The sequence below is a fragment of the Poromitra crassiceps genome (genome assembly GCF_964638095.1).
Source record: "Poromitra crassiceps genome assembly, chromosome: 27".
Lineage (NCBI taxonomy): Eukaryota > Metazoa > Chordata > Actinopteri > Beryciformes > Melamphaidae > Poromitra > Poromitra crassiceps.
This window is the reverse complement of record NC_139650.1, coordinates 17571307-17594774: the sequence shown is the minus strand read 5'-3', so window position 1 is coordinate 17594774 and position 23468 is coordinate 17571307. Positions and strand designations below refer to the sequence as shown.

Below are 23468 nucleotides of genomic sequence, written 5' to 3'. Positions count from 1 at the left end.
TTATCGATACACCCGACTTTTCCACCTCCCTCAAGCGTGAAAACCTTTTTGCGATATTTCGAGGCTTTTGCAAATTTTGCAGTGTTTCCACTCCGTTTTTAATGTGCAAATTGAAATTTTGCATAAAAACAGGTGGATGGAAACCCTACTGCAGTCTGTCTCTCTCTCCTTCTCTGACACAGACCCAGCCAGATGACGGAGAGAATATTCAACATTCAACATTTTAAAGTGTGGCTATAATGTACTTCAGTACAATAACGTTAGCCTATGTATGCTCAGCCTAGAGCCCACACACCGAGTTAACTCAATTATACAGACATGGGTTAATGAGCTGATTGTTTCGCTATGGGTGTGTTTATAAATTCATTCTGAAAGGTTCACAGCATCATCTCAGCTGTCCTTCAGAAATTCACTTTGAGTTTTACAGCAGGGGGCCAATAGTGATTTGGGGGCTTGAAATGTGTGTGTTCAGGCTTTCTCAAATGACTGTTAGTAAGCAGTGGTAGGCGCGTTTCATTCCAATGCTAGTTTAATGAATAATAATGCATCATATTTCATAATGAAATACTCACAAACATTTTCTGAGTACAATCTGTGAGTCAGATTGAATTGATGAAAGCACCCATTTCAATCTAAGAATTTCTGGTGGTAATTAGTTTAGTTTACCTGTTCATTTTTTCATCAACTGCTGTTGTCTTTGACACAGGGGACTTGGTTTAGTACTATGGATATAGGTTAGTTATTTGTTTAACAAATGGAGGCATTTGAAATAGAGTACATTACATAATTCTCCAACCATCAGTAATGGGATCCTTTGTTAGCCTAGATATTGACAATATAAGACCCAGGTGGGTGCTGCTACACATCGGTGGTGGATGAGCTGAGTTCCCTCCTCCTCCCTCCCCTGATCGAGACAGTCCGCATGTCTGGGAACGCCCACAAAATGTTAAACGGTTGGCGCGCGAGTGGGGTAAAACTGCCGATATATCACATGGGCTGACTCACCAAAAGACGGTGCTGCGGCTCTAAACTACAGGTTTGGGGGATCTAGAGCAGAACACAAGACGTCTGCTCAGATGTGCGTTTACTGCGGTGGTTAAATCCCCGATCGTGTCTGCCTGGGCTGGGCTATCAGCTAAATTCTAACTTTGCTGAATGGATAGAACGGGGGGATTTACCCCACCCTGACCCCGCCCCCAGCGTCTATTGTGGGCGTTCCTAGAGCCTGTATGGGCGTTCCCAGACATGCGGACTGTCTCTATATGTGAAGCGCCATACAAGAATACCCCCCTAAAAAAAAGTGTGACAAAATTATGTGTTACTGCTTTTTGTTTGAATATAGTCTCCTATAGTATTCTGTTACATCACCACACGGCCATTTTATTAAGAAAACAACAGGTGATTGTGATCAATTAACAGGTGATTACAATCAAGTGACACTTACAGCCAATGAGCTGTGTGTATTGTAGCGCCATATTGGTAGGAAAAAGGCTTGTGACATCATCGGAATACTATGAATAGCCTACTCTAATGTTAGTGTTTTTTTGGGGGGGGGCTGCATTCTGTTGCTTTATGGAAAAACTAACCCGACCATTCTCCAACATTCACTGAATCGAACAAGCTTTTACATCTTTACTATATACAACACATAGGCTAAGACAGGCTATAAGCACCATACATTCTGTTCACTCTTGGCCGTATGCCAAACTCAATTAAACTATGTTAATGTTGCCTTGTAATCTGCAAGTGGTTTTCTACACAGTTGGGTTTGGGTTGGGCCATGGTTAGGTGTAGCGGTGCCTGGCAGAGATCTGCACTCTACTGAGTGCAATTTTCTAGTTGTCCATTTTGAGAGTGGGCCACCCACATGATAGCTGCCATTGCTCAGTGACGCATCATTGACACCATATGCTTCCAAAGACAAGCATTCAGACAAACACACTCTCACTTTCTTTAAAACACACACACACACACACACACACACACACACACACACACACACACACACACACACAGGCATGAAATATACGTGCTCGCTGCATTTTCAACAACAACGCCCGGTATGATTAATGGGCTTCGGAACTGGGGAACTTGTTCAATGTGACACAAGCTTTTGTCTGTGTGTGTCATCCGCTTCCTCTTCCTGACAGCCCCCCCCCCACACCCACACCCAGCCCCTGCCTGCTGGTTGGCTGGGGTGGGGTGGGAGGAGCTGGTTGGCTGGGGAGGGGTGGGAGGAGCTGATAGGAGCTGACAGCACAGTAATAACCCATGCAAATGAACGGGGCGGGTGGAAATGCAAATGCTAAAAGCACAATGGAAAAGTGATTAAAAAGCATGTGGGCGTCTTTTATCGCGCGGTGCCGCTCGTGTCGGAGAAGAAAGGATTCCAAAGGAGCAGACGTAGGTCTCGGGGACTCTTACCAGCGCTCATTTCCACATGTCGTGCCTCCATTCCCCCCCCCAGAAGACTTAACTTTGATTGTTCCTCAGCCTGCCTTCCATCTCTCCACTGCCACAGCTTGTAGCCCATCCAAGTGTGTGCCTCCTCAAACTGTTTTCATGTCTCACTCAACGGAAGACATTTGGAGTCCATACAGATGTTACAGTACAGATGTTACAGTCCAGATGTTACAGTACAGATGTTACAGTACAGATGTTACAGTACATGTTTATTTCCCAAGGGCACTACCGCCGCAAAAGCACTGCCACAGTGTTCACAACAGTGGTTGGACTGTTTTTTTTTTCTGTTTGGTTGCACCAGTAAGACTCCAACAAAATGTCGACAGATTCCAATGCTATTAGTCTGAACACTCGACGACCAAACTCACTGAACTAGCAGCCAAATAAGAGCAAAAAAACACTTCCTTCCACGGTGGCAATTGTGCCCCTGGAAACGGGCAACATGGGTATATTTCTCCTCTCCGAAAATAAGTAGCATTTCATATTCTTGTGTATGAGATGATGTGTCTTTACTGTTGAGAACAGTCTTCAATTCAGTATGAGATGATGTGTGTTTACTGTTGAGAACAGTCTTCAATTCAGTATGAGATGATGTGTATTTACTGTTGAGAACAGTCTTCAATTCAGTATGAGATAAAGTGTGTTTACTGTTGAGAACAGTCTTCAATTCAGTATGAGATGAAGTGTCTTTACTGTTGAGAACAGTCTTTAATTCAGTATGAGATGATGTGTGTTTACTGTTGAGAACAGTCTTCAATTCAGTATGAGATGATGTGTATTTACTGTTGAGAACAGTCTTCAATTCAGTATGAGATAAAGTGTGTTTACTGTTGAGAACAGTCTTCAATTCAGTATGAGATGAAGTGTCTTTACTGTTGAGAACAGTCTTCAATTCAGTATGAGATGATGTGTATTTACTGTTGAGAACAGTCTTCAATTCAGTATGAGATAAAGTGTGTTTACTGTTGAGAACAGTCTTCAATTCAGTATGAGATGAAGTGTCTTTACTGTTGAGAACAGTCTTTAATTCAGTATGAGATGATGTGTGTTTACTGTTGAGAACAGTCTTCAATTCAGTATGAGATGATGTGTGTTTACTGTTGAGAACAGTCTTCAATTCAGTATGAGATAAAGTGTCTTTACTGTTGAGAACAGTCTTCAATTCAGTATGAGATGATGTGTGTTTACTGTTGAGAACAGTCTTCAATTCAGTATGAGATAAAGTGTGTTTACTGTTGAGAACAGTCTTCAATTCAGTATGAGATAAAGTGTCTTTACTGTTGAGAACAGTCTTCAATTCAGTATGAGATCAAGTGTGTTTACTGTTGAGAACAGTCTTCAATTCAGTATGAGATAAAGTGTCTTTACTGTTGAGAACAGTCTTCAATTCAGTATGAGATAAAGTGTCTTTACTGTTGAGAACAGTCTTCAATTCAGTATGAGATAAAGTGTCTTTACTGTTGAGAACAGTCTTCAATTCAGTATGAGATGATGTGTCTTTACTGTTGAGAACAGTCTTCAATTCAGTATGAGATAAAGTGTCTTTACTGTTGAGAACAGTCTTCAATTCAGTATGAGATGATGTGTCTTTACTGTTGAGAACAGTCTTCAATTCAGTATGAGATGATGTGTCTTTACTGTTGAGAACAGTCTTCAATTCAGTATGAGATAAAGTGTCTTTACTGTTGAGAACAGTCTTCAATTCAGTATGAGATGATGTGTGTTTACTGTTGAGAACAGTCTTCAATTCAGTATGAGATGATGCGTCTTTACTGTTGAGAACAGTCTTCAATTCAGAGCGGGAATAAGCGACCAGCGGGGCATACAGTGTGGATATTGGCAAGAGCGGAATCTGTAAAATCTGTTTATATTTTTCCGATGCCAGAATCAGAGCCTCGAGCTTCCCGTTACATTGAGATCATTAAACGCACTCAGGATTGGACAAATTAACTTACAGTCCAGTAAGACTCCATCACAGAGAATGAAACAGTCAGTTGAATTGGCAGTTCCAGTTTCCAGTTACTTAATTTGCATCCAAGTGGTGTGGCCATTCCTCATGCCTCACCTCCTCTCCACGCCTCTGTCTTTGGCACCGATAGACCCTTCTCACGGGGGCCATTTTGTGTCGAGAAGCCAGGGTAAACACAGGTGCAAGCAAAACACTAATGAGGGTTTCCAACTTCCATGATTGGAATTTGGAAACCCTCATTAGTGTTTTGCTTGCACCTGTGTTTACCCTGGCTTCTCGACACAAAATGGCCCCCGTGAGAAGGGTCTATTACAAATGCCATTTAAGAGTGGGTGAGTCAAATATGTAATGCAGCAGCCTTCCTCCGGAGGTCTCCAGTGCTCTTGTTCCGCTGGTTCGTACAGATAAACGCACAGTTTGTCTTGGTGACATTGGTGCAGAGAGATATTGACAACTTGATGAGTTTACAGTATACACAAACACACAAGGTACAAGGACAACAAAAGCTGGCATCCAACGCATAGGGCCAGCGGACGTGACATGCAGAGTGAACGATGATACGAGACAGGGTGGCACGGCCAGGAGGGGGACTGCCCTTCAGCTGCTTCACGCGGGTTCATAGCCTCCGCCCTGCCAAAGTGTCGTTGAGCAAGACACTGAATGGCAAGAAGCTAAGTCCTGCAGCTGAGCCTGACCTCTGACCTCTGAAGAGAACAGAAATACAATATCCCATTACAATGGACAGTAGATTATACCTCCAGTGTTCCTACGCAGGTGTGGAAAGTCTGGAAAAGTATTTGAAGAAGATTACTTCAAAGTCATGAAAGAAGATAAGACGATCAAAGGATGCAAAATGACCATCTATGTATAGGTCTCTGAAGGAAACCAGCCCCTTCTCACTCTAGGCATGGCAGTTTCTGTCTGACCGTGAGGACAAAAAAATGTGATTAAAGCAAATTGGCGTCTTAACAGAGACATCAGGTATACTCACAACTCTCCTAACCTGGCCTAGGATTCTGACTGAGCCTTTTACAACAAAGCTTAAATTTGCTAGAGCCCCGGGCCTTTCAAGCTTAGAAAATAACAAGGCTGACCAGGAAGAATTTGCAATAGAGCTGGCCTCCATTTTTTGCCACAGGGGGGCCCCAAAGTCAACCACCCAATGGTGTAACAAAATGCAATTCTTTGGTAAGGCTAAGGCCTGCGGCTGGGAGTGGCAGCTGAAGATAGCTGCCACTGATCTGCCACTGTCATTGATCATGGCTCTACTTCTTCTTACCTTGGCTCATGGAGAGATTATGCTGCTGCCCACTTAAGCTTTAGCTGTGTGTAATTAATTAAGTAGGAAAAATGTCCACCCTTGAACTAATTTCACAAACTTTTTAATTGGCTATTTGTCTATCGACCTTAAATTAAGGGTTGATCTCAATGCTACAGTAATCATTTTGGGCCATCTACTCGGGGCCAGAGAGATTCATTGTTCTTATAAAGTAATCCTCCCGTGGTTTTGATGTGATGATCAGTGAGAAGCCAGTGGGTATACTTCTATAGCAGTGTGACAATGTAACATTGCACAATCACAATGTGGCTCGCTGAAGCCATTCAAAATTCATAGTGATTACTTTGGGCCCCCTGGGCTCACTATAAAAAAAAGTACAGCTTCATCAAATACTTATCGCTGCATTACTTTCAGTGCGAGGAAGCCGGGGAATGACCTTGGTGCCCTTCCGTCGAGATCCCCTCACCAGCCCCCCCCCTCCCCCGCCTCTAAAAATAAGCCCCTGGAGATGTGTGCACCTGAGGCCAGAGTGCTTAGTACAGGGCCGTGTCGGGAGTGTTTTCTGTCTCCAGAGCTCTAAATCCCTTCATTATCGGGCCAGGGAAAGCAGTCCCATGGGAGCATTAACCCATTGATACCCGATGCAGCATTTGCGTGTATATCCCTCATTTGTGTGCGTATCCCTTTAAGACCGCGAACCGTGTTAACGCGGTTCGCAGTCTTAAAGGGATACACACACAAATGCTGCATCAGGTATCAATGGGTTAAATGTGCCCCTGTTCTGCACACCTTCCAATCCCATTTGCAGTTTATTTTATTTTTTATTTTGAAGATGGCGAGGGTAATGGTGCTCAAGGATAGAGAACAAGATGGAGGCGGGGAAAGACTGAGGTATATATGTGGATAACATCAACTGTATAAAAATATGGATGTAGCCACCGTGACGTCACCCAGTGATTTCTGGACTCTTGTTTTGAAGCCTTCAGTTTCACATTGTGACATCGCCTTTTTTTCTTCCTCTTTTTTTAAAAGCAGAAGTGGCCATTTTTGGATGAGAACAGCCACAGTGCTGCCTAGAGAGGGATGGGTACCGCAGACCGCTTCTAAATTGGTACTGGTTCCTGATTGGTCAGTACCGGAGTATCAATAAGCGTCTCGACGGTATAAAAAAAAAAATTGACATCCCTTAACTCATTCAGTGCCAGCCACTTTTGGAGAACGGATGCTCCCAGTGCCAGAGTTTTCAGAGCGTTTTCAGTGATTTCTCGAGGCCCACAGAATATTGTGTGATATTACTATGTAAACACCGAACACGCACAAGAACGAGCTGGCTCTATTGTATCATCAGCAAAAAAAAGTTTATTGATACCATTTTCCGTTCTTTAGTTATGAGCCGGAGAAGATAGGTTGTTTTCTGCGTTTTCAGGCTTTTCAAATTATTAGCTGAGATAATCCGCCTTTTGTGAAATGCAGCATTTCAAGCACATTCACTGAGTCTGAAGATAATATTTTCTGATGTAGTGACGTAGTTGTTGTGTGATGCCCTGCGTGCACCACCCCCCTCCCCCCCTCCCCCCGTAAACTCCTCCCCACACTGCACACAGCCTCACGCAACCATTATATTTTCGGAGTGCTGCGTTTGTGTGCTGCTGTCGGCTCTCAGCGCCACAGCAGGGAAGAGCCAACCCGGATTGCTGAATGGTTTGGCGTCAGGGGCTGCTTTCCTGTCTGCTAATCGGGTGGAGAAACTATACAGACAGACAGACAGACAGACAGGGACAGAGGGGCTCAGTTGTGAGCGCGGATTGACTCCTGTTCGGAGCCAATGTCAGCTCCCGCGACAGAGCAAATGGCTCTGGGAGCATGCATCGGGTTGTCTTTGATCCACGGCTTTTAGGCTGTTTCTCGGACCTGTCTCTAATCTGGACTGCACCGAGCAAGCACTGTCGCCACCTAATGAGTCCGTAAAATAGGTTATACACCTCCAATAGCTACTATAGTTGTACAGGAGCTGCGGAAGGCTTTGATCGACGTCCCACCGTCAAAAAACGCATTGGACGTCGAAGGACGTCCGTGGCATTCTACGTCACTATTTAATTGGACGTCGAAGGACGTCCATGGCATTCAATGAGTTAATGATGACGAAGCTGCCAGCATCAGGAAGCAATTACATTTGACGTTGCTTAACTGCATATTTATAATCCTGTCCCATGCTACAGTACGTTTGCGACAGGAAAAAGCAGACCCTAAAATATAATACTACTAAATACTTTGAAATATCCGTGGTATATTTGGAAGAGAAAACCAGCACCGGAACTGTTTCACCTGAGAGAGATGCCTGCAGCCAGCTGGGAGTCAGGGGACACAGAAAACTAATATGCTTCACGCTGCAACAAACTTCACTGTGATTGGTGAACCTGACTTGTTTTCTGAAAGAATATGATGTCGACTTTACCGACTCTGAATACAGAACAACAAACAGCGACGGTGTTAACTTTAACCTACCTGTAACGTTAGTGTTAGCTTGCAGCAAAAGGTATCCAGCCAGCCGTTCAGCACACGGTAAGTTTGTCGTTTGCCCCTGCCCGAGTATTGGTGGTGCTGTGTTAGAGAGCGTGCCAGCCACTAAGCTCCTTGGGTTGTGGGTGCAGGCAGACTTAAGATGGGACATGCAGGTGAATGCAAATACAAAAAAAGCAAATCAACGCATGTTCATCCTAAAAAGACTGCAAAAGTTTGGCATCCCAACAGATGATCTGAAGACACTGTATACAACGTACATCCGCCCAGTATTGGAGTATGCGGCGGTCGTGTGGCACTTCAGCATAACCAGCAAACAGAACCAGGCCCTAGAAAGAGTCCAAACAAGGGCACTCATGATCATCCTGGGTTCTGACTACAGATCCTACTCTGAGGCCTGCTGCCAGACCCTCAACATCCAACCTCTGCAGAAGAGACGAGAGGAGCTGTGCCTGAACTTTGCACTCAAACTCCAAAGTTCCACAGATTTCTCAAGCTGGCTCCCACCAACGTGCGCTGAGAGAGAAGGAGCAAGGACAAGACAAGGAGCACGGCTGAGAGACATCAAGTGTAAAACAGAGCGCTACAAAAAGAGTCCTATACCCTCCATGGTCAGATTGCTGAATGGACACAAATAAGAGCAATCCTGTGTTACTGTGTTTCAGGCTTTACTGTGCTTTTTAGATATTTTTAGATATTGAACGAATTTTTATATTCAATATGTATTGTGCACTGCAATTCCGTTTGCTCATTTTAAACTGCCAGAGTGCATTTCAATGACACATGTATTTAAATGTGTAAATAAAGGACATATGATGATGATGATCCTTTGAAAACGGCTGTGATTTATCCACTCGATGATGAAAACGTTTTTTAAGTAAGGGATAATCAATGATTAGCTGTGTGTTATACGATTTTAATGCACGCCGCAGGCATCTGGGATAACTCTGTTTACTATGGTAACACTTGGGGAACCGACTAATACCTAGAACAAGCGTTACCATCCCGCCAGCTTCTCATGCAATGGAAACGTTTGCTGTTCCAGTAAATAGGACAAACCTTGGATACGAGCCGGTAAACAACATTAGTTTAGTTGTGCTGTTGGATTAAACAGCTCAGCAGATAATGCTGGTTTACTCTGTCCCTGAAGTGAAAGGCGGGCCAGCGCAATGCATTCTGGTTGTTGTAGTAGGATTCCCCCTTAGAGTGAACTACAGTTTTCTCAGTTTTCTCTTGTAATACTAATAGGACTCCAATTAAAAAAATAATTGCACATTTCTATTACATAGGTACTGTAGATTACAACTTTTCACATCATGTCTTTATTTCTTGCACCAAATTATGGAGAGTAGTATTGATAAGTATCGGTATTGATAAGCAGTACCGGTATCGGTACCGATATCGATGAAATCCTAACAATACCCATCATTAGTGCTGCCTGCTAATTGGTCCATTATCGGTGAGCTGTGCGATCCCCAAAACAGCTTTATAATCTATTTTACTCTATGGCACTATCATTTACAAAATGTACATCATGCTGTATTGAAGAAGACTTGAAACTAGCGATTAAACTCATTAGGAAAGTGTTTACTGAGGTAATAAATCAAGTGAGAAGTTGGACCACTATATATACTGTATATACATATATATATATATATATATATATATATATATATATATATATATATATATATATATATATATATATATATATATTATCACCCCCGTACAGTTGTCATGAACAGTGAAATTAGCTTTTATCATGAACTGTGGTGCGAATACACTCAGGCGGACTTGGGTCTTCAGTGTAAAAATATAAACTTTATTTCCTATAAAATTCACTCTAAAAAGGGTAAAGGGGAAGGGGAACAGAATGATGCATCTGGCTGAATGCACAGGTGAGGGGCATTCGAAGCAATCAGTCTCGTGATCAGTTGACATGGTTCTTCTATCCAGGAGCACAAAAACCATGGTAGTAGCTGAACTCACAGTGCCCTGGGAGGACAGGCTAGCCATCTCTCACCAACTGAAGAAAGCAAAGTACTGTTCCCAGATCTGATTTGCGAGGCTCTTCTCAAAGGATGGCACGCAACCCTTATTCCCAATTGAAGTCAGCTGCTGTGGTTTCCCAGCAAAATCAGTGCGCAGTTTTCTTTTTACCGAAGGTTGGCTTGGAACCCAAACATCTGAAAAAAGCCACAAGCGAGATAACCATGGCAGCTGAGACCAGCTCAAGATGGCTGTGTGGTTGAGCAGAGCTCACAGTTGCAACCCCTCTGCAGTGAAGGCTAATCTTTGCAGCCCCACTCAGGCTAAGGTGCGAAACGCTGGTGACCCTGAGATACCTGCTGAGGATGCAGAAGGGTTCCCAACAATGTGAATGCTCTGACCACACTCCCCACCAAGGAATACCGCCGTGAGGAGGAACCTGCAACACCGTATCATAGCCCCTGCAGTTTCTGCTTGTAGCAAAGCATCCCTGATGTTTACTGCACCAGCTATAGAGACTGAAACCAGGCTGTAAAATATGTTTATGACTCACTTTTGGGGGCCAGCCTTGAAGAACTGCAATTTTTGGTACTTTCACATTGGCCTAATTTTTCATAACGGAAGCTTGGGGCTTGGTGGATAAGTGTTGATTTTAATGCAGTGATGTGCAAGGGTGTGTTCTTAAACCAGAGAGAGGTACATGTATTTGCGCGTAAGAGGTCCTTTTCAAAGCAGTTAGTAATTGTGCGCTGCTGACGATAGCATAATGCCATCTATCACCACATTTTAGCGCTGAAACGCCTGCTTTGGCTTGTGGCAGCCAATACCCAGTACTATTATCACAGGCATGCGCTTGTGTCTGCCCCCAATTTGCATTGCGCACGGCGTGCGCAAACGCTAAATTAGCGCTTTTGGGAAGATAGAGCCCTCTGTTTTTGTGACAATCCCTTTCTGAGTTTATCCAATGGGTTTTGAAAGGGTCTCATAAGCCCAAGACTCTGGAGAATTTCCTCATAGAGGTCCATGTGATCCTTCAATTGTAGTGAAAAACATATGAAAATCACCAAAACGGGAGTGTCAAGGTTTTCACACAACAGTGAAGAATTGATAATAAGATTAGTGCCGTGGATATACAAACTTAGAACTTTCTCACACAACCCAGAGACCAAAATAAATAAATAATATCCTACACATTTCCAGAAAAGTGTAAGTAAAATCCGAGGAGACAAAATAACGGTGGCAATCAGAATGCCAGGCACATTGCGTACAAGTACTTTTGCCTGAATTGAGACTGCTTTGAGCATAAAAAGGAGAGGAAGCTACTGTATGGTGGTGACACACTTTTTGTATATCTGTGCTCAAACCTTTTGAGTCTTTATAGAAACCTCCAACAGAATGTCAAAGTTATTGGCATTTATTTATTTATTTCTAAAAGTTTCTTTGTTTTAGATTTTATTTTATTTTTCCAAGGATTTGTCTGTTGCAATAGTTACTGTTGAGCACACTGGTTGTCTGTGGTAGCACTAGCTTTTATCATTTCAATTCACAAGTTTCCTTTTCCTTTGTTTGCTTCAGCGCTCAGCGGTATATCAGCAACAATATGCTAGACAATAACCTTGTCTAAAAATAATTGTAATTATTTAGAAAAAAGAGAGCCCATTATAAACAAGACTTACCACGTAGAAAAACAACAAGACAAAAGCAAAGGGAAGAAAACAATCACAACCTTGTGGAAGTGGGTGAAGAGACAGCAGCAATTAAATGAGGCTTAAATTAAACTAAATCATCACCAACAACCATCTTAACTCTTGAACAAGCTAGTTTGCTAACAAATTACAAGTATTTAGCAATCCTAAAACTCTTGTTTGTTATATTGAGTGTGTTCTCCAACATCTAAACTTGTGTAATATGGAGGGGGGGAAGTGTTTTTGTGTTTTAGTTTATAATATATATACACACACATCAGTGAGTGATGTCATCAGTGAGTGATGTCATCAGTGAGGCCAAGTTGAGCAATTGTGCCGTGCGCATGCCAATAGAGCAGGCGAGGTGACGCAGCAGCTGAGCTGCGGGCGAGGCCGAAGTTGAGCAATTGTGCGCTGAGTGACGTCATTCGAGCACTCCATGATGTGATCAGTGATGGTCACTCGAGCAATTGTGATGTCATCAGTGATGCGAATTGCGAAGTTAGCTGCGGAAAAGGTCGTGCAGCGACCGAGCTGCGTATGCGAGCCCGCGCAGTGGGTGAGCTGCAAGGCGGGCACCAAGGCTTATTGCTGTGTCTTTGGTTTTGATGACTCCATTAGGTGCAGCAGTGCACCCTGGGTAACGATCAACCTGCAGATCTCCTGGAAAAAAAAGTGAGGAATTATTTAGGCTACACGATTCTCTTCATGATTTCATACAAATTAAACAAAGCTCTTTGCCATTACTTACCAATCTATATCAGGGGGATCCAGCAATGCATACCAGGAGAAACAGGCGTTCATAATGTAATAAGACTGCAATTTACCACACCAGCTTTGTCTAAATTAAATCTCTGGTGTGTTGACAATATAGCGAAAATGGATCATAATTCTTATATACTTGAGGCATATTGCATTCAGAGAAGAATTGGAGGAGGGTGTTATTGGTACCGTGCCCCACTCTCTCAAATGTATCGTATATTGTTGCTCCATGGAAGAGGGCAATCGATATCATGAATCTATAAAGCAGAGCAGTGTGGTGTGATTATTTGCTTGGCACACTGACTTGCAGTAGCTGGAGCTACTTGAACACATGAGACTACTTGTGTCTGGGGGCACGCTTGGTGGGGATCAGACTCTCCCTGACAGCTTATCATATGCCAAGCTTAGACAGGCCTGTCACAGAGCTAATGGGGTGTTCTAAGGTTAATTTACAACCATATGAATTCCATCAATAAGCAATTAAGAGGTGTGGAAACAGAGAGGCACCCAGGCCAGCAGCTGTATCTCCCCGAGCCCCCACCCGGCCTTTTAATCAATTAATTGCCGTGGCGACGTGTCTGTTTAAAACCGCCTGATAGATTTAGACATAAAAGTGACACGTGGAAAAGGCATCGCTCCCCTCCTCATCACCCTCCTCCTTACCTTGTATGCCTGTATGTGTGCCTCACGCACACACACACACACACACACACACACACACACACACACACACACACACACGCGCGCGCGCATACAGACACACACACACACACACACACACGCACGCACGCACACACACACACACACACACACACACACACACACACACACACACACACGCGCGCGCGCGCATACACACACACACACACACGCTCCCCCTTGACATATTTTACACACGGTTCCCATTCTGATTAAAACCAATTTGGGGTAATGATAAAACATTCTGCTTTTTCTTTTTTGTAAATGTAGAGGGAAATTCACAGGAAATGTTTTGTGGCATATTGGATCAGACCCAATAGATTTATTATATATCAGGGTAGGAATTCCATCATTTTAGGGGCAAGGTCGTTTGGACTTCACCGTTGCATTTTTGTTTAGGGCACAAAGGCCATCGCTCTATTGACATCATGAAGAGTGATTTTTATGAAATGTGTGTTAAAATGAGCCACTGACACATCCTTTGCATAGAGCAGCTACATTAAACTGAGACCACTGATGCTTTTAAAGTAACTGACAGTAGCAGGCTGGTAGCAGGGCACTGCCAAGGGGGCCTTAGGGATCTCAGGGCATCACGGCCAGAGGGAGGGTCAACATTACATTACATTACATTACGTCATTTTATCCAAAGCGCCTTACAATAAAACATTTTGTCAACAATAGAGAAATCAACTATGCAACATAATCTATGACAGCTAACAACTCTTGAAGGAATAGTGTTTTTTTTGTTAGTTCAAGAAGGGTCCCGGTGGAGCCTGAAAAGGTGAGTTTTAAGTGAGGAGAGAGCAGGGAGAGGGAGGAGGTGGGGAGGGAATGGGAAATGTGGGGGAGGAGAGAACAGAGGAGAGGTGGGGAAGGGGGAAAGAAAGAGAATGGGTGCCATGCTTTAAAATAGAATGGATGCCATGCTTTAGAATAGTGGCGGAATAGTGGGAGAGGATAGAATGGGTGCCATGCTTTAGAATAGTGGGGGAATAATGGGGGAGGAGCGATCAGGAAAGGGAGGAGGTGGGGAGGGTGCAGGGGAGGGAGAGCAGGGGGGATGTGTGAGAGGAGAGAGCATGAAGTGGCAGGGAATGGGGAATGTTGGGGAGGAGAGGAGGTGGGGAAGGGGAAAAGAGGAGAGAGCAGGAGAAGGGAGGGGGAGAGCGGGGGGATGTGGGGGAGGAGAGAGCACAGAAAGGGAGGAGGTGGGGAGGGAATGGGAAATATGGGGGAGGAGAGAACCGGGAGGGAGAGGTGGGGAAGGGGGAAAGAGAAAGAGAGTGGGTACCATGCTTTAGAATAGAATGGATGCCATGCTTTAGAACAGTGGGGGGAGAGTTCAGGAAGGGGAGGAGGTGGGGAGGGAGAGCAGGGGGAGTATGAGAGAGAGTATGTGGAGAGAACAGGGAAAGGAGGGGATGCCATGCTTTAGAGTAGAATGAGTGGCATGCTTTAGAGTGTGAGAGAGGAGAGAGCAGGAAAAGGGGGGAGAAAATCAGACAATCTGACTACTCTAGACATCAACCGAAACTAACTAGGACACAGGTGGGTAGGTGTAACGTTGATATTCACATATCCAACTGCAGAAATGCATAATGCCAACATTCGATTGTGGCCACCAGGCTGAGATATATACAGTAGATGAAATATATACAACATGAAACATTCAGCCACTTCAACCTCTTGAGCTGATGTGGTGAAAAGTGCCTGCGTGTTGTTGCACAGTCCTTTGCTTTTCACCTGTGCAGCTCGCCTTGTTGATACTGGAGTGAATCAGCCACAAGATGCTGTATGTGAAGAAGATCCACATTCATAGTCGAGCCACGCGACAGTGACAGCGCCGCATGTCAAACATGTGATCTTCTGCTGTGGATGTGGGAGATTTCCATTCATTACCTCCTCCTCCTCCCACTGCCTTCTATAGGCCTGTGAAGTCCTGCTCACATGCCTTCTCTTTACACTGCCATGACATACTTGCAGGGGTCCCCAGAGAGACTCGTATGGAGGGTTAGTGATACGATATGCCAGAGAGACTCATATGGAGGGTTAGTGATTTGATATGCATGATTTGCTCCTTTACCAGGCTCATCCCACTCACATGAGCTGTATAGGGATCTCTGAACACACTGTCCCAACCAATGAGTTAGCATTTCAAGAGATCCTCAAAGCGAGTCCTTTGTCATTATATACTGTATACAGAGAGAGAGATAGTTTTATGGTCTTTGAATTTAACCCATGCAACTGAACCTATGTACTGTATGTACTGTGTGCTACAGATAGATCCAGGATGTAACGCAATTATGCAATATTCAATGTGAATTAAAGGAAAAATACACCATAACACTGTAAAAGAAAATGCTATTTGTAATGTACCTTACATTTTTCGACCTTTATTATCATTATTATTATTATTGTTTGTTACACATAACTGCTCAAATGTCTCTAGACTATGTGACGTCACACTGAGATAAGTTATTTCCATCACAGCGACAATGGGGTTTGATAGTAGAAAAAAAGTCAGCTATCTAAAATATCAGTGGTAAAGACCAGTCCCCCCAAAAACACCAAGGCACCTTAGGTTAAGATTTCCCTTAGAATCCGAGTTAAGGTGTCCATGAAATAGAATCGGCTGCACAAAACACCCTTAAATCTTCTCCATAAGGTTAAACATTTTAAGGAAAACATAAGCACAAGATTTAAGGGTGTTTTGTGCAGCCAATCATATTTTATGGATACCTTAACTCTGACTCTAAGGGCAATCTTACCCTAAGGTGCTTTGTGCAATTGGGCCCAGGCCTTTTCTTTTTTTAATTTGCAATTTTGTTTCCAAATTCACAATTTTGTACCAGCCATCAAACATGATGAAATCCACAGTGGAAGAGATAGCAGTTTATCTCGCCACAGTAGCCTCAGTAGAGCAGAACACAATGCAGCAACAACACTTTTTAAAATAATATATAATTTTTTGTAATGAAAAGCTTGGCACATATTTACCACATTGTTCTCTCCATTCTCACTTGCTTGCTTTTACTATGCTATTGCTTTTGCTTCCTCCACCTATGTTAAGGGGGGAGTTGGCCAAGTGCCAAAAAACTGCAGTTCCTCGAATGAACACTTGAGGCCGGCTGCAAAAGGGAGTCATTCCCCATTACACCCATGTTAAAATCCATGACTTTACAGCAGAAATAAACATGTTGACACCCTGGTTCAAAAAACGGTTTTAGACTCTATAGCTAATTTCACCGTTCATAACTGTACTGCGAGTACATTTTTATATAACTCACCCATTTAGCGTCAAATAGATGATAAAAAAAGACTGTCCAGTGATTGTGCAGCTCGCCAATCACAGACCAATAGCAGGCTGTGCTGCAGCTCTGTGCGAAACCCCTCGTCTCCCACGAGCTGCATGAGAACCAAGATGTCAGCGGCCAAAACGGCAAACTGGAGGCTTCAAAACGGCAGTCCACACAACAAGATTAAGATTCAAGATTTGTATTGTCACTCCGTTGTATGAGTACACGCGTGAAATTCTTATCTGTGGGCTTCGTTACAGACAAGGTGCAGTAGGTAAATAGTGCAAAAAAAAACTCTTTAGTCATCTGTGCAGTCGCTGTTGGGCCTTTTTGACGACAGTGGTGGTGTGACTGGCCCACGTCAGGTCCTGGTGGATGTTGACTCCCAGGTACTTGAAGGTGTCCACAACAATGGCTGATGTCACACTCACTACATCTATGATGTGAATCCACAGCTGGCTGGATGTTCACTACATCTATGATGTGAACCCACAGCTGGCTGGATGTTCACTACATCTATGATGTTAATGCACAGCTGGCTGGATGTTCACTACATCTATGATGTGAACCCACAGCTGGCTGGATGTTCACTACATCTATGATGTTCATCCACAGCTGGCTGGATGTTCAAAAGCCTTTCTGCGATTTTTTGTGAGTGCAAATTACAACACTTGATGGCAAAATAACTCCTGGAGCCCATCGGACATCATGACAGATGAAGATATCTAACTGTGTGTGTGTTTTTCCTTTCACTGTTTGCTGTGTGGGATATTGTCTCATAAGGCTCTCTCCTGTCTCCCACAGCGCCTCCAAACAACATATCAGTGGTGGCAGAGAACACTCCAGCCCCATTCAGTCGATACCAGGCCCAGAACTTCACTCTCGTCTGCAGCGCAAAGGGAGGCAAACCGGCCCCGTCGGTGAGTCGCTGCTGAACATGCATCATGTCTGCGTGTCCACTGGGAACCTGTCTGTACAGCACCGGGTTCTCTCTCCTGTCTGTGTGTGTCCAGGGGGAACCTGTCTGTACAGCACCGGGTTCTCTCTCCTGTCTGTGTGTGTCCAGGGGGAACCTGTCTGTACAGCACCGGGTTCTCTCTCCTGTCTGTGTGTGTCCAGGGGGAACCTGTCTGTACAGCACCGGGTTCTCTCTCCTGTCTGTGTGTGTCCACTGAGAACCTGTCTGTACAGCACCGGGTTCTCTCTCCTGTCTGCGTGTCTGTACAGCAAAAGGTTCTCTGTCCTGTCTGCGTGTCTGCATGTCTGTACAGCACTGGGTTCTCTCTCCTGTCTGCGTGTCTGTACAGCACCGGGTTCTCTCTCCTGTCTGCGTGTCTGTACAGCACCGGGTTCTCTCGCCTGTCTGCGTGTCTGTCCAGCACCGGGTTCTCTCTCCTGTCTGCGTGTCCACTGGGAACCTGTCTGTACAGCACCGGGTTCTCTCTCCTCTCCTTTACAATGGCAGGGACACTGCGGCGCATGTTCTTAACAGCTATGAGGGCTTAGTATGTTGCTACGAGTGTTTGAACTTTTCAGGTAAAGTCGGGGTTAGCCTACAGCTAGCCCCGGGCTAAAGTCGGGTTTAGCCTACAGCTAGCCCCGGGCAAAGTTGGGGTTAGCCTACAGCTAGCCCCGAGCTAAAGTCGGGTTTAGCCTACAGCTAGACTTGAGCTAAAGTTGGGGTTAGCCTACAGCTAGCCCCGGGCTAAAGTTGGGGTTAGCCTACAGCTAGCCCCGGGCTAAAGTCAGGTTTAGCCTACAGCTAGCCCCGGGCAAAGTTGGGGTTAGCCTACAGCTAGCCCCGAGCTAAAGTCGGGTTTAGCCTACAGCTAGACTTGAGCTAAAGTTGGGGTTAGCCTACAGCTAGCCCCGGGCTAAAGTCGGGGGTTAGCCTACAGCTAGCCTCGGGCTAAAGTCGGGGTTAGCCTACAGCTAGCCCCAGGCTAAAATTGGGGTTAGCCTACTTTGGAATGTTCCAGGATTAAAGCTTTCTTACCCTGAGGCTAACAGCTCCCTTAGCCCCAAGCTAAGAAAGTCGACTTAGCCCCGGCTAAATGTAGTGTGAAAAGTCATGACAACTCCTCAAAAAGTGAAGCTGAAACACGGCAATCACCCCCTGGTGGCTGGTCCCAGTATCACGTCATCAATCCCGCCCCCTCGATGTTAGCAGATGGGACATGAGCCAACCAACCAAACAAACAAAAAGTATACGTCAAATAAATGTTTCCCAAAGATGGTTTCTATCATTTTAGTTTGGTCTTATCATGCTGATGTATGTTCAAGTGCTAACTTCTCTGATCAATTTGCTTTTACTTAGTTATTGATGATATAGAAAGGGCTGATTGACAGCTGTGACAGCCACTCTCAAACCTAGGTCAGACGGCGACCCTGCTGAAGGGGGCGGGGCTCAGCCTGAGTCTACTGCGCAGACTCTGGTCCCAAACAACGCTACACAAGAAAGATGGCAGCTCGCTGAAACGAGATATTTTGGCTCATGCGGGAACGCGTCATCCATACTATACCGTTAGTGTACCCATTTACACCAAGCTCCACATCGCCCAAACCAGCCACAAGTACACACATAGTCCATTCCTTCAGGCATTAAAAGTAGCTGTCACAGCATACTACTGTTACCTCCATTAGAGATCGCCCTGTGATTGATTACCAGCGCTGTAATATAGTCATGCAATGTAGTCATCAAAAAAGGCTCGCTCAGATTTAGGAAACAGAGACATTAATATTATTGATGGTCACAGTTAGAGTCATATATCTAATCGCAGTGGCATGATAGTAATGATCGCACACGGAAATTATCATTGCACACCCTAACACCCGAATATACTGTACATTATTATTGCACGCACACACAGTGACGCATATATGCGCACATACAAAGGCGTTTGTGCAATTACACACACACACACACACACACACACCCACACACACACACACACACACACACACACCTATGATGCACACACACTTATGCACACACACTTACGATGCACACACACTTTTGCCTGAACTTTGTGAAGCGCAAGGTCTTGCACATATCTGACACACATGCTCCGGTGTGCGCTGGCATAGAGCTTGAGCGCAGCCACTCGCTGTTCGTCCCCGCGGGTCATTAATCATTGTCGGTGGGTGTATGGTAATGGACTCCAGACCCTGACACACCTACACACACCACACACACACCTACACACACCACACACACCTACACACACCACACACACCTACACACACCCACACACACATCTACACACACCCACACACATCTACACACACCACACACACTACACACACCACACACCTACAGTATCTCTTGCAATTACCAGCCCAGCGAGAGGTCAACACAAGGTCATGTGTATGATTTCCCTCTCTCAGGTGCTTCCTGCTCGATTGTGCGACGTCCATGAGTGAGGTGTCTCCTCTGTCCAGTCCGCTCCCTTCCTGTGCTGTCACAGGAAGTCTTACGGAGCCCCTTTAAGTCACGAAAGGTGATATTTTGTATCTTGTGCTCAGGGCCGCATCTACCCTATGGGCAACCTGGGCAGGTGCCCAGGGACCCTCAGTATGAAGGGGCCCTCCGAAGAAAAGAAAAAAAAATGTCAGGCTCCACAGAACTATGACAGAAATCCAAGACCAATCAGAATAAAATAAAAATAGTTGTCAAGAAGATTAAGTCTCATGATTGAGTGTGATTGGAAAGCTGTGGGCAAGGGATGACTGGTGAGCCTATCTTATGTGCACAAGATAATAACATGTTTTCACAAGATAATAACATGTTTTCACAAGATAATAACATGTTTTCACAAGATAATAACTTGGGCGCACAAGATAAAAAAAAGACATCACCTTTCGAGACTTTAGGGCTCTTTTTTAACCTCTCCCAGCGCTTAATGAAGGAAAAGAGATGTGAAAGGTTTCGTATGGTCGGTGAGCCTGATTCTCACCGGCCCAGAGCCTCTCACCATCTCATCATTAGCTCAGTCAAGTAAGTGAGTTAGCATTAGCATGTGAGTGAGTTAGCTAGCAAGTGAACCAAATGACTGACTTCATGGGGGGTATTTTAAAAGATATTTAGTAGCCGTTTTGCTCTCACATTGCATTTCTCTTGTCGTTGATATGAATAAGGGAACGTTTCACTCAAAATTGTCTATTGTTGTTGAGAATGGCATGTTTGTGGCAATAGCTGTGTTTCCATTACAGTTTTTCGCAAAAGAATTGCGATATTTCTACAACTTCGACAATGTACAATTGCGACTTGTAGGCGTTTCCATTGAAGTTGCGTTTGAGTGATTCCCCGTTGCAGCAGCTGCCACAGTGATTACGCACGGGGATCTGCCCCATATCCCGTCCCCTGCATGCTCAAATCCAACCAATGGTCAATGCAAATCCCAACATGAAGTTACAATGCATATAAACGAGCCTGATTATCAATTCAAAAGAAAATGAGTCGCAAAATGTTGCTGGCTGCGTGAATGCAGTCAGCGCGACAGGCAGAGGAAAAAAGGTAGCCTAATAGCCTACAACTGGTCCGATTTAGAGATGGAGGGGGGAAAAGGCTGATTTGGTTCTATAATTGCACCTGAAACGTGTGCAATGTATTAGCCTACTCACAGTCACTGTATTCACTTCAGACAGCACCACCGCACCAGTGTGTGCTTTTCATCCTCTCATCTCGCCGCTGTGCCAAATGCGCGCACACAGGCAGCCTGCTGTCACCATGGACCGATTTCTGCCATTAAACATTATCTAATTTGCCCGGCTACGCTTTTGCATAACACTCGTCTTTCTGCTAGGTAGCGTTGCTTCAAAGTTTTCCACTTGCTGCGGAGGTTTTGACACGGCTATCGAACCTTACTTACCAAACTTATTTTCCGCTCCTTTTCCAAGGGATAATATGGGTCACATGACGTGCAAATGCGAAAAATGTGTTTCCATTACACTTTTGCGATAAACTTCTATATCGACACGTCTGAAAAACCACCTCATGAGAGCGAAAAAACTTTTTGCGATATTTGGGAGGTTTTTCGAAATTCACGTGTTTCCATTACCCAATTTCTATTGCGATATTTAGATTTTGCGCATTTCTGAGGGTAATGGAAACACAACTAATGATATCTTAGAGTGGACTTGAGGAATGTGTTTTGTGTTCTATGCTGTAATGCCATCCTCTCAGAGAATGGAGAAAGAAATATCATCAACATCATTTCTTATTACTCTTATCTAAAAATAGAGAAAATTAATAGATTGATTTACTTTCTTTGTTTTTTTTGCAGAGAGATACAAACACAAATCAGACACCATGTAAAATATAAATACATGATGAAGAGATGATGGTAAATCATGTATTTATGAGGAAAGAAGAGCGTGCACAGCACATGCACTCTGTTGAACAGGTGCAGGATAAACAACCCATCAGCATAACAAACCAAGTGGAGTGTGCACACTGTGCACACTTGCCCCCAGTCAGTTGTATTATAAAATTAAGGTTTCGATCCCCTCAGGATCTTCATCAGAAGGAAGCAGGAAGTAGAAGTGCACTCATATATAAGTCACCAATAGAGTACTGCAGGGATGACATATTTGTCCATATTGTATATATTGACTCGATTTGATTCGATTTGATTGCACTTGCAACCTTGCGATTGCCGTTAGTTATCTTCCTACTTCTTATCCCTGTATATTAATGTAACCGCTACGCTGCATACAGACACTCATATGTAACTTGCATACTGTGGCAATAAAAGTGATTCTGATTCTGATTCTGATATTTTTGTAGGCCAACCCGGAAGTTAGCATCACGCTGGGTTCCCTCGTCTTGAAGTCAATAGGATTTTTGTATGGGGATTTTGGTTAGATGGATTTTTGTATGGGGATCTTGGTTAGATGGATTTTTGTATGGGGATTTTGGTTAGATGGATTTTTGTATGGGGATTTTGGTTAGATGGATTGGGGATTTTGGTTAGATGCCTGAAATAAGGTCTGTGATTAACAAAAGTTTATGAAACTGCAATCTTTGTGTTCAGCAAGATAATATTCACCAATGAACACCACTTTTATGATTTTTTAACTGTAAATGTGATTTTTTTAAATCACGATTTTCAGAAAACCCTTCAAAAATCACAAAGTGGTGTTCATTTGGGAAGATTATCTTGCTGAACAGTTGCTGAAAGATCGCAGTCTTATAAACTTTTGTTAACCACAGACCTTATTTCAGGCATATCTAAGCAAAATCCCCGTGCAAAGAAGCCATTCCAGAGTCAGAGCTGTATGACAATGGACTAAACTGTAACTGTAATTAGGGATGCACCGATCCACTTTTTTCACTTCCGATCCGATTCCGATACCTGAATTTGGATATCTGCCGATACCGATATTATGCCGATACCAATATTTTTCTTGAATATACAGTATAGGCAAAGATTTGGCCAATTAAAGTTTTTTTTTTTAAATATACCTTGCAAAAAGCAGATGAAATTAAGAAAATATACAAGGCAAAGAAGGATACTATTATACATTATTATACAAATTACGGCCAGCTGTGCGCTGGAATTGCAAAAAAAAAAAAAAAAAAAATTAAATTCCGATCCGATCCGTGAATTACTGCCATATCGGCGCCCGATACCGATATTGGATCGGATCGGCCCCATCCCTAACTGTAATCAAGCAATCAGATTAAACTGTAACTGTAATCAAGCAATCAGATTAAACTGTAACTGTAATCAAGCAATCAAATTTGTCAGACATTCTCCAACTGTACTGTGAATTCTGCACCTTGTACCATGCATCACTGTTTA

At 43.9% G+C, this 23468-nt stretch overlaps 1 protein-coding gene across 1 annotated transcript in view; it reads left to right on the top strand.

Moving 5' to 3' along the window:
• igsf21a (immunoglobin superfamily, member 21a) overlaps window positions 1–23468 on the top strand; it is a gene marked incomplete at its 5' end in the record, with an annotated part of 443028 nt that overhangs the window by 347552 nt on the left and 72008 nt on the right. Inside the window, one exon of the mRNA XM_083661710.1 lies at window positions 17467–17582. Coding sequence (XP_083517836.1) covers window positions 17467–17582 — 116 coding nt within the window. The remainder of the gene's footprint in view (window positions 1–17466; window positions 17583–23468) is intronic.